This window comes from Culex quinquefasciatus, chromosome 3 (genome assembly GCF_015732765.1).
Source record: "Culex quinquefasciatus strain JHB chromosome 3, VPISU_Cqui_1.0_pri_paternal, whole genome shotgun sequence".
Lineage (NCBI taxonomy): Eukaryota > Metazoa > Arthropoda > Insecta > Diptera > Culicidae > Culex > Culex quinquefasciatus.
In genome coordinates, this window is record NC_051863.1 from 45,055,328 (window position 1) to 45,068,023 (window position 12,696).

The 12,696-nt window shown below is 38.7% G+C and overlaps 2 protein-coding genes across 2 annotated transcripts in view; one reads left to right on the top strand and one right to left on the bottom strand.

Moving 5' to 3' along the window:
* The first annotated feature begins 1,160 nt into the window (after window positions 1-1,160).
* Window positions 1,161-12,696, top strand: part of LOC6047584 (solute carrier family 22 member 21) — an 84,521-nt gene continuing 72,985 nt past the window's right edge. Inside the window, exon 1 of the mRNA XM_038260613.1 lies at window positions 1,161-1,180. The gene's annotated coding sequence lies outside the window, so the exon portion shown is untranslated. The remainder of the gene's footprint in view (window positions 1,181-12,696) is intronic.
* LOC6047582 (toll-like receptor 7) lies at window positions 9,185-10,113 on the bottom strand. Its single transcript, XM_001864590.2, has 2 exons — window positions 10,034-10,113; window positions 9,185-9,974 (listed from the first exon to the last, which is right to left on the bottom strand). The coding sequence occupies exons 1-2, from the start codon at window positions 10,063-10,065 to the stop codon at window positions 9,194-9,196; spliced, it is 813 nt and encodes a 270-aa protein (XP_001864625.2). The 5' UTR covers window positions 10,066-10,113; the 3' UTR covers window positions 9,185-9,193.

Sequence of the window (12,696 nt, forward strand, 5' to 3'; positions counted from 1 at the left end):
TTTAAATTTTGTAAAATCCATATATTTATACCAAATTACTTTGTATGTCTGGTTAAATGAAGTTAAAACTCTATAAATATGCCAAAAATTACTTTTAATTCATGTTTTGAAAGATTTACATGGATTTTGAAATGTTTAATGAAGAAAAATCAAAGTGTCTCATTGTTACCCATTGGCTAACATGAGTGGGGAACAATGAGACAGCCCTGGATTCTGGGTATATTCTTAATTTTGGTCAAATCTAATGAAAGGACATTGTAGCCCAACTCAATCCCTATGGAACGTCGAAAGAAATTTGAAGAAATATTAGTTTTGGTGTAAATGGCAGCCTACGAGCGAAAAAGTATTTTTTGTCCACAATTTACTTTTACACCCCAGAATCAAACATTTATGAATAACTTTTCAAGGGAGCGTCCATAACCAAAGCCACTAATATGGCAGACGTGTATCCCGTAGACACACCTTTCCTCCAAATATGAGCCTGATTGGTTGAAACTACGACTTGTGAGAGCCATTTTATCATTGTTCCCCGTGTCTCATTGATGACTACTCTACCCTACTGTCGTTTTCGACTATAACTATAACGTTTATGCTATTAAAATGATTCAGACAAAGGTTTGCTGTAGAATTGTGGGTCCCAACAATTCCAACATGTAGCTAGGTTTTTCAACATCTTGATACATGGAGACCTATGGAGACGCATGGTTGAAGGTCAACACGAAATTTTGAAGACTGAGGCAAGAGGATAATGATGTTTGTTCGAAGATGACTGTCACTCACGCTTCAATATCTCCGTTGATATCCACTCAGTCTCAGTATTAGTATCATCGCAACCGGAAGAATCATGCGCATATTTGCGAATCAAACCCCCTCGGGTTGCCTGCGAGGGATCCCAGCGATAAAAATCACAAACTTTGTGCAGCATACACCGCGCGGTTCTCTCGTCCCTCCCTTTCAAAAGTGCAAATATCAACGGTCATATCGAACTTTGTATGCCCGTCAACGGCATCGTAGTCGGCGTCACCGTCACCGCGCCGCTATTTGCACTGAGCTCTAATTCAATCCGACGGTCCGCGCGGCCAGCCAGGCCGGCCAGTTTGAGTTCGAACTTTGGCGCGTTCTGTTCTGGTCGTCGTTGGCTGTCCAAGACTTGGCGCGCACCGCCGGATGGCTGAAGTTTGTTAGTTTTGGGATGTGTCAAATATTTGAAGAATCGCGCCGCGCTGGGGGACCGTTTTTGGCCGTGATGAATTTTAATGTATTGACGTGCGATGAGTTCGGGGAGTCGTCGTCATCGGGCGCGATAAATGAATTTTAATTACCGTGAACAATTAACTCTGCATCACGTATGGTCCTCCGAATCTCCTCACGGCCTGATGGGGTGTGAAGAAGAGAAGTGTTTCGGATTGTGTGCGCGGTCAATCAAGACGAGAGACGTTCTACCGCGTGGTCTTGATGATGAATGGCAGCCAGGCCCAGGCCCAGCATAGAATCGAAAGTGGTGTCAAAGTGCTTCTTCAGCTCTCGATGTGCGGTTCAAGTGTTAAATTAGTTTAATTATCAGTAATTAATAACTCCACTTGCTCCAGGGTACGACCAGGGCAAGTGCCAACGAGAATTTGCAAGTGGGCAGATAGCCAGAACGAGATCCGTTCGTGCACTAGTACTTGGAGATTCCAGTACAGAACACCGTCGCCGTCCTCTTGAAACGTATGTAAAATTTGCTCAATGAACTTAAATTACGGTTTCGTAATAATCGTCTTCCGACCGGCCGGTGACAACGCGCGGAGTACCTCTTTCTTTGACTTCGTTGAAGCATTGTTTTTCAGAATTGCGCTGAATTCTCGCACTACTTGGGAACGGGTTGACCTAGTAGAGACTGCCATGCTTGAAAATTGAACACGTGAAATTTGTTGCATAATTGAAATTGGAATCAGGTCATGCAAATTTTTGCTAATTTGTCTGACCTGATTCCAACCCCTTAGCCACTTTTGTTCTACAAAATACTTTAATCTTTTTGTTTAAAATATTTTTAATTTTTTCGTATTTTCATATATGCATTTATCTTGCATGTTGGGATCCTCAAAAACACGAGCACTTTAGTTTTTTTCAAAACGGTTTAATGTTTACATTTTCAATTTAATCATTATTACATTGCTCATAAGTGCATAGTTGTCTCATGTGTAATTCAGTTTTCAGTTATTCGAACCAAAATACTTCCTTACCCTTCGTCATATTTTGTTTTTTGTACAGTAACGTAAAACAGCCTAACATATTGTTATTCAGCAATTCCATTTGAAAAGAGCCTAAACCGAAAAAAAAGTTCTCCGATCGGGTGGTTCGAAAACTGGCAATTTTCGTCATTTTTCGCAAAAACCTCTTTTTTCAAAAAATCATATCTCCGCGCCATTTTATCCGATTTTAGCTGTCTTAGATGCATAAGAAAGGTGATGATTTTGGCTATTTTGGAAAAATTGTAAGAAGTTTCAAAAATCTAGCTTAACACTTGAAAAAGTCGCATGAAAACTTAAAAAGGCGTTTTGACCGTGTCTGGACCAAAGAGCCTATGTGAACAATTCTCTACCAAAACCGGAAATGGATTTGATTTGTATTTTTTGATTTGGCTCAAACTTTGTGGGCCTATGACCAAATATGCTATTTTGTGTCATTGGTTCACCCATACAAGTCTCCATACAATTTTGGCAGCTGTCCATACAAAAATGGTATGTAAATATTTAAACAGCTGTAACTTTTGAGTGAATTTTCTGATCAATTTGGTGTCTTCGGCAAAGTTGTAGGTATTGTTGAGGACTTTTGAGAAAAAAATAGGTACACGAAAAAAAAAATTGCAGATTTTCTATCAACTTTTTTTTTCCACTAAAACTCAATTTCCCAAAATACGTATTTTTTGATTTTCGAGATTTTTTGATATGTTTTAGGGGACAAAAATCCGCAACTCGTGAGCCATAGAGAAACATGGTCAAAAAATCTGCCGCCGAGTTATGATTTTTTGAAAAAATAGTGATATTTGGAAAAAAATCTAAGTTTTATGCAAAAACAAGTTTGACATTACTTTTTAATGCAAAATTGAATTTGCAATCCAAAAGTACTTTACAGATTTTTTGATAAAGGGTTCCGTTTTTCAATTTTTAAAAATAGTGACCATGAGTGACCATTTCTAAATTTTTTTTTTTGAAAAGTTCAGAAAATTTGCTATAAAATTGTCTAAGAGACATTGAAGATTGGACCTCTGGTTGCTGAAATACAGCGGCTTAAAGAAAAAGAAACACGAAAATTGAAGTTTTGTAAGTCTCACCCAATCAGCCCACCATTTTCTAATGACGATATCTCAGCAATCAATGGTCCGATTTTCAATGTTAATATATGAAACATTCGTGAAATTTTCCGATCTTTTCGAAAAAAATATTTTGAAAATTTACGCCCATTGACTAACATTTTAAATGGGCGTAATATTCAATATTTGGCCCTTTTTAAATGTTAGTCTTGATTTAAAAATTTTCAAAATATTACCTACACCTTTGTCGAAGACACCAAATTGAGCATGAGCATGAGCATGAGAGATCACCCATGGTTGCCCCTCCGTTGCTGAACAGAACCGTAATATCCTTTCAGCACTACTGATTATAGGCTTCGACGATCTAGTAGTGTTTCCCTTATCAACAGCATGTATGAATGCGCTGAACCTTTGTCGAAGACACCAAATTGATCAGAAAATTCACTAAAATGTTACAGCTGTTTGAACATTTACATACCATTTTTGTATGGACAGCAGCCAAAATTGTATGGAGACTTGTATGGGTGAACCAATGACGCAAAATAGCTTATTTGGTCATAGGGAAGGCCCCCACAAAGTATGAGTCAAATAAAAAAATACAAAAAATAAAAATGGTCGAAATCGGCCGATTTCGTAGAGAGTTGCTCATGTCTGAAAATATTTTTATCGGATTCCTCGGAAAATTTCACATATCATATCAAAAAATGGCGATGTCAAACCGTACGTTTCAGAGATATGATGTCAGTCGGTGTTATATTGAAAGCATCTTATGATCAAAATATTATGAAGTTTGTATGGTTAAAAGTGCTTGTTTTGCAACATACAAATTTGTTTGAATTGTAGAATCTTCCACCTCAAACCAACAACATCTTCTACAAATTGTTTTTGCGTCCAATTTCTCTCAAAAACAATCCATAACAGTATACTGCCTCACACTCGTACACGCTCTTCTTTGGGGGGTTTAACTGGGAATCAAGGCAAAATCTAAGTGGTAATTCAATCACTCTAAATAGGCTGATAAGCTCTCGGGGGTTTCGCTTCTTCTGCGGCGAACAAACACACGCAATCTGGCTCCCCACTGCAACTGCCCTCCCGGGGTGCGGATTTGGACCGTTTGCGAGTGCCAACACTGACACCGTGGTTGGTTGTGTTAAAACAATCATCCCTGATTAAATTGTGGACATCCTGACTGAGAGAGAGAGAGCGAGTTGACCTGTTCCGAAACGGCAGCAACAGCAAACAAATATTCTGGGACTGTTGCTGGTGGTGCCACACCACTGGCACTGGGTGAATTATACTGTACTCTATTCTGTTTTTTTTCTTCTCATAGATAACGAGCCGCGATGATAATCAGAGTTGTGCTGTTACTGATGATGGTGCGTTGTTATTGGTTGGCCAACTTCAGCTGTTGATTCTGGTTGATGATTGGAAGGATTTTATCAAAATTACATTTTGTTGTATACTAAAGGATTTATAGATTTTTGTTAAATTTTATCTAATATTTCATCAAATAAACTTAAAATACCATGCGTCTCCATCTGAGTAATCATTTAAAACATTTTTATGGAGACGCATGGTGTGTTAGGTTCATTAATGTACATTAAGATGTTACAAAACAGGTCAATTTTGCGGGCATTTCAGGGCATGATCCCCAAGTGCTGAGCCCGAATCTAAAATATGAACTTGATTGGTTGCGACAGGACCTGACGCTTTGACTTTGAATTTTAAATTGGATTCAACCCTTAAAATCGGTGCGTTTTGGTTTTTGCCAGTTATGAGCTCCACATCCATTTTTTGCATTTTTCAAAAACCTCATGAGCTCATAGTCCGTGTTCCAGGGAACAACTTTGCCGAAGAGTGCATGAATATACATCCACTATATAAAATGTAACAAAATTTCTAATACCGTCGCTGAAAACATCAACTTTTTCTTTAAGTTCTTTAAGCAGCACCATCAGCTTACTTGGTTGCATGAGCGTCGTGACGCCTGCCTCAATCTTTTCTGCAGGAGCAGCAAGTGCTGCCAGAACAGAATGAAGAGAAAGTTGATGTTTTCTGCGACAGTGTTAGAAATTTTGTTACATTTTAAATAGTGGAAGAATCTTTTCGCACTCTTCGGCAAAGTTGTTCCCTGGAACACGGACTATGAGCTCATGAGGTTTTTGAAAAATGCAAAAAATGGATGTGGAGCTCATAACTGGCGAAAACCAAAACGCACCGATTTTAAGGATTAAAACCTATTTAAAATTCAAAGTCAAAGCGCCAGGTCCTGTCGCAACCAATCAAGCTCATATTTGGGACACCTAAGGGTTCATGCCCTGAAATACTCGCAAAATTGACCTGTTTTGTTACATGTACAATATAACAAATTCAGAGTTTTTTAAAGGGGGATTCCCTATGTTTATAGGACCTTTTCAAATAAAAGTCCAGAAATCTGAAAAAAACCGTACAGTCATCCCTCATATTCGGAACAGTTTACAGTTCGGGCAATGTTCAAAAAATCATAGCAAATCGATAATTGAAAATTAATGATTCGCTTTTACCTTCATTTGAAAGCTTTTCTTGCGATCTTTCGCATGCTTTATCAAACAACTGCAATTTTTAACTTTCATATCAAGTTTTTCAAGAAAAACTTTGACCCTTGAAATCCACACAATTCGGAACACTTTTTTCTTACGGATGTAAACAAACTTTGGTTCTCTCCATGAGTACATACTTTTTACAAAATAATGACTTCACCCACTGAATCCAACGAAATTCACGCTAAGTTATGTTTTATGAATGGTCTGATAACTTTTTACCTTCCTCACGTTACTGAGGAAAGGCTATAAAATCACTCAAAAAATGAACTTCTCAATTAGACCTCCTAGACCCACCTTCATGTATACCTATCGAATCAGAATCAAATTCTGAGCAAATGTCTGTGTGTGTGGTGGGATGTTGATCAAAAAATCGATTATCTCGACATTGGCTGAACCAATTTTGTCCGTATTGGTGTCATTCGATCCGTCTTGGGGTCCCATAAGTCGCTATTAAAAATTATGCAGTTTAGTAAAGTACTTCAAAAGTTATGCTTAAAAAAACGATTTTAAGTAAAGTCCGGAAGATTGTAAGAAGGGTGGTTTTTTTTCAGAAAGGTATTTAAAAGACCTTACCAACGCGTCTAAGATATTGAAGATCTGACCAATCTATCAAAAGTTACAAGCACTTAAGTGTTATTTATACGCTTTTTGGAGGCCGGATCTCAGATATGTTGATGAAAATACTTTCCGGATCTCTAATGCAACCAACCATTGGATAGGTATTCAAAAGACCTCTCCAACGCGTCCAAAACATTGAAGATCTGACAACCCTATCAAAAGTTATAAGCACTTCAGAGTTATTTATGCACTGTTTGGAAGCTGGATCTCAGATATTTTGATGGAAACATTGTCCGGATCTCTCATGCGACCTATCGTAGGATGGGTATTCAAAAGACCTTTCTAACGCGCTCAAAACATTGAAGATTTGACAACCCTATCAGAAGTTTTTAGCACTTAAGTGTTATTTACGCACTTTTTGCATTTTGGATAGCACCCTTTAAATCGTTTTTTATGAAAATATCAGGTTAATTGAGGTGTTCCACAATTGTTGGAGGCATCCCAAGTAACATTTTTTCCCAGGAGTTCTACAAGAGCTCTTCAAAATAGCTACATCATAGCAGTTTGGACCGCGGTGGGATAAAAGTCTCTTTAAGTACTCTTTCAAACTCCTGAAGAAGTTTTGAATAGAATGTTATCCTACCGCGGTCCAAACTGCTATGCTCTAGCTATTTTGAAGAGCTCTTGTAGAACTCCTGGGAAAAAATGTTACTTGGGCACAATAACATCCCACAATTATGAAACAGGCAATTTGGAGGTAGTGTTTTGCTGCTGTGGATAAAATAGTGTTGAAATGAAATTTTTCGTTCAAAAAGTACTACTTTTACTACTCAAATAGCAAGAGAATGGCCAAATGAAAGTCCTTAAAATAGTAGGGTCGACAGAAAGCAACATTTGGCAAGCTATTGACGAATTATCACAAATGTGTTCCGAATTTGTGGGTGTTCCGAACATGTGGGATGACTGTACCACTGAATTCTTGCAATAACATTTTGCTACTTTGGATTATGTATGAAAGGGGCAAAGTTTACTAGAATTGACTTAACAAAAATCACGCGACAATTAATTTTTTTTACAAAGTTACCAAAATGTTTTCAATTGTTTTCTTTTGTGTGGGACAAGAGATGCCACATGGTTTGTTTAAAATGTCTGTAAAAAAGTCTGTGTATGTCTGTGCATTTGCCTAAAATTCAAATAATCGATTTACAGTTATGAAAAATAATCAGAAATTGCGTTTTAAGCATTTGAAGACTAACGAAATAAGTTTCGGTTGATATTTTTACAAAATATTAATTTAATGACGTTTTTTTTTAATCTCTGTACCTCAAAAAATTTCTGGCACAAGCTCAAAAGTCTTGAAACACACACAAATCTGTGAATCTGGCATCCTTGATGGGGTCATTCACAAAAAAAGTTTCAATTTCTCAAGATTGAACCGCGAAAAATAATTTATTGTATTAAATATTTGTTATAATTTAAATGCATGTGATTTTAGACATGTTTATTTAAAATATTTTCAACGTAAATTAACTAGACACAAATTCAAAACCATAAAACATTTCAAAACAAATATACTCACTGAATACAGTAGCCTTTCTATACACACTGAAAATAGTACAAGCGTTCTCTGCTTAATTTGTCCAACGATTTGATTTATGTTGCTACAGTTGCAGTTGCACTGCGCTCATGGTCAAGCAATAAAATCTCCAGACAAACGGTAATTAAAACTTGTTCTGCATAGAAAATTTGCATTATTCCTTCGGTTAGAGAAAGAGCTTCGTAATCGGACGATCATTTGACATTTGCTAAGTTGAGCAGGCTGCTTAGCTCTCGTTTGGTGACAACTGTCAGCCCCATCATGAACGTCCGGTCCCGGCCGAACTACGCGACTATACGTTGAGTTGTATAGAAATTGCACGACTTCTGTCAACCGGCTGAGCTGAGACGGCGGCTTGAACCCAATCGATTCGGATGTCGTGATTAGCCGGTGACGCCTGCGATTAAGTAATGATTGCGGAGGGTTGAACCAATTGAGGAGGCACCGTCTTCGACTCTGATGTCACAGATTCGAATTCGAATCCAGGGTTTGTAGAAAGAGTTTGGCGTCACGGTTTCTCAGGCTGAGACGGCCGAGTCCTTGCAGACATTGTGAAATTTTCTCTCTCATGTCACAACAAATATTCGTCTCGTCCAGAGACGAACATGGCTACTGTTGCCATTTGGTCGCTCTCAGAAACGTCTAATCAGCTTCGGTAATTGGTCCGTAAAGTAGGGTGTATTGTTTTACTATTGATAGAATTGTATTCATACACTTTTTTAAGGGTTAATAATTGAAGCGATTATCTTGGATCAACAAAACATCGTGAATTGATTAGGGAGTTTCGATGTAAAAAAACCCAATTTAGGGCTACTCACCCTAGTATCAACCAATACACGATGTATAATTAAATCTCGTCATGTGCTGCAAAGTCCGCCGACGGAGAGTCATATGAGCATGTAGATGCGTCGTTACGCCAAAAACTTAATTGAAATCACGCGACACTTCGTGATGGTGAATATCCGCGACTCGAGACGGAACGAGCTGTTTACTGTTTTTTGGATGCCGACGACGGCATGTTATTGTTGATGATTTAGGGGCTGATCATAACCTAGGCCAATCCTCGAAACACCGGTTCTGTTGGACGAAATAATGAGCAGAGACTTACTTTCGATGGGAGGTTTTCGATGATAGACATCAATCAAACACAAGTTCCAGTGATCAAGGTCGTTTATTGCAGCACAAACCTCCGTTATCGGAACTTTGACATTCACTACCGTACACCACGATCATCGCTCTGAAGATCTGTTTCCGTACTGCCGTAACCCAGTCACAGAACCAGTTGTTTTCGTACAAACTCAGTGTCCTCAGCTCTGGAAAAGCCTCCGGAAATCGATCAATTTCTTGCAAACGATTTTCCTCAAGTGACAGCGTCCGCACTGAGCTAAGAAAAAGCTTTGAATCAACCTCAATCGAACTTATGTGATTGTCCGACAGGTTAAGATCAGTCAAGTTCTTCATATCCTTGAACAGCTCAAGCCGGACCGTGGTCAGATTGCAACCGCTGAACGTTAGTGACTTCAACCCAACCAGAAACGCGATGCTGCTGGGAATCTCCGCCAGAAGCCGGGAACTAACGTCCAACCTTCGAAGCACTTGGTTTTCGCGTTCCGCCACAAAGAATCGTTCCAGCTGAACGTTGAAGACCTTCAACGCGACCAACGTTTCCGACAGGAAATAGATTTCGGTAATTTTGCCGTAGCTGAAGGTCAGCCTGGTGACGTAGTCCGGAAGCACCGCGAAGTGATGCGATCCAAACTGCGAGAAGGTCGCGTTCGCTAGCTCAATGTAGGACGCATTGTGGAAGACTTCCTCTTCCAAATCGGTAAAGTTGCCCTGTGCCAGGTTCTCCAGAACGCACGTCATAGGGTCGTACTGGTAGGACCACCGGGACTCTGGTTGGCATTCTTGCGATAAAGTGATGGTTCCGAAAAGAAAAATCCTTTGAAAACAACAAGATCATCTGTTTTCGCTACAAGTTCAACCATCAATGTTACTTACACTATAATCAGCATCCCGCTTATCAGCTTCATATTCAGACTAGCGCAGAACGTAATTTGTGTACTACTCGCGGTGGCAGAACTTTATCAACTGTTTGAAAGTTTAGAGGCACAGCTAAACTATGCCACTGAGTACAGGAAACATAGAATCGAGGAAGTTGATGGTAGTTAGAAGAGGGAATCATAACAGCATAGTTTTTTGTACGGTAGATAGGTTTGATGGAGATATCCTCGGTCATCCAAGGACTCCCTGGAGTCCTGGAGACCTCTGCATCTCTCATCGTATCAAGAAAGAGGTCGCCAGATCTTGAATCCCAACTAATTGTTAACTCTGAGCCTTTGAGAACCCTGTAGGTATGTAGAGGAGTCCCGTGTCAATCAAGAATCCCTGGGATTAAGATATGTGCGTTTTTTTCCAGACTCGATTATCCAAAGTTTCGATTATCCAAAGTTCCGATTATCCAAAGTTTCGATTATCCAAAGTTTCGATTATCCAAAGTTTCGATTATCCAAAGTTTCGATTATCTAAAGTTTCAATTATCCATAGTTTCGATTATCCAAAGTTTCGATTATCCGAACTACGGATAATCAAATCATGAACAAAACTGTTTTTTTTCTATTCTTACATTAAATTCGAGTTCTGCGACCCCATTTCGGTGGTGTATTGGTTAGCGTAGTAGCAACTCACCCCAGTAAGGCTTGGGTTCAATCCCAGACGGACACGGTGACATTTTTCGAGACGAGATCGGTCCATTTTGCGTAAAAGAGGTTTTGGGTGACTCACCACACATAACCTTCGGACGCCTAGAAATGAGTAGAAACTTGCAACAGAGACCAAAAAAGACCCGGGGAACGTTAAAGTGAATTGCTTCGCTTTTTTGACCCCATTTTAGTGCATTTTTTCAATATTTCATCGCCCCATTTTAGCCGCCATCTAGGATTTTTTTTTTAAATCACTTTAGAGTAGTTTAGGGCTCATACTGAAGCTCGACTATCAAAAATAAAACAACGAAAAAAATTTTTTTTTGTGAGTCGATTACCCGAAGTGAAATTTTGCCAAGGCCTTCGGTTAATCGAGTCTGTACTGTATTATAAGCAAGAGGTTGTCTGACTTTGACTCCGGACTACAGCGGGTAGGGTAAACAATGTTGTTGATTATTGGGATGTCCTAGGTTCTCCAAGGACCTGTGTGTCAAGCCTAGCTTCAGTGAGTATATGATAGACTGCTTTGTTGATATGCTGGGATATCCTAGATCATCCAAGTAATCGATGCCTTTGTGCTCGCTTATGCTAACTAGATAGGAAAACCAGCAAACTTAATACAAGAGAGCACAGAGGCATCATTTTCTATCTTTAAAGGGGACGCATGGTGGTATATGCATGATACTTTTGAACAAACAATCAAAGTTTAAATATTGATACAATGTAAAATTACAACTAATTTAATTGTCTTGTATACAAATTTGACTGCCAAGGCCAATCAGAACAGGTTGTTCTGTATTCAAACGACCCGTTGTAATTGATGTATTTCTCACTTCATGCGCTGTCGAGCATCATCGATCCCTACACTTAACATATATTAACATCCATTAGGCAAACGGGCTGAATATCTCAAAAACAAACACCAGACCAGCGTCAACGACTAGAGCGCCGTGCATCCGATGATGATTTATTGTTCTGATCGTTGTGCGCTACACTCCGAATGGCCAGATCGGAAGACGATGCAAAAAAATCATTTGTCATCTTCAATTTTCGCTTTTCTTTCGCAGATTTTCCCTGCAGCCTGATGATCGTAGACGATCAGTGACGTGACTTTAGACAATCTGTCCCTTTGCGGCGAACGAAAGTGATGACTTTACAGCAGTCTGGGCAGTTTGATCAGAGTGCGCCGTAACGGGCTGTACCAGGCAGCAGCCTGTCCGGGGTTGACTGAGAAGCGCTTAGCTAAATGACCCGGTGCATAGGTGATGAGCACAGATTTGATGACACAAGATCTGTTTGCGCGAGCACAACCGGTTAAGTGACTCGGTAATCAGAATTTAGTGTAGCACATATCTTTAATAGACATGAACTTTTTATTAACTTTTCCATTGCTTTTAATTGATTGAATCATGATTGAAATTTGTCATGGAATCTTAAACAATAAAATATTAAGTTTGAAATGTTAGTCTTGATTACAAAATATTCAAAATATTTTTTTCGATGAGAACATCATTTTTCAACATTGAAAATTGGACCAGATATTGGCATTAGAAAATGTGGAAATGTTTGAATGACTTTGAAAACTTCAATTTTCTTGTTCATTTTCTTTTATTTGCTGTAATTCAGCAATCAGAGGACAATTTGCTTGAAAATTTTCTAAATTTATCGACATCTTATTATAATAGTGACCTTAAGTGGCTATAACGGTGTACTTTATATAAAAAAACTGGAGTGTACTTTTCAATTGCAAATTTGATTTTACTCTAAAAGTGAAATCAAAATATTGTTTTGACTTAAATTTATTTTTTTTCCAAAAAAAAACTTTATTTTTAATCACGACCCGGCGGCACCCTTTTTGTTCATAATCCTCTATGGCTCTAAAATTGCAGTTTTTTGTCCCCTAAAATAAATCAAATAATTTCGAAAATTAAAAATTATGGATTTTTTCGAACATTACGTATC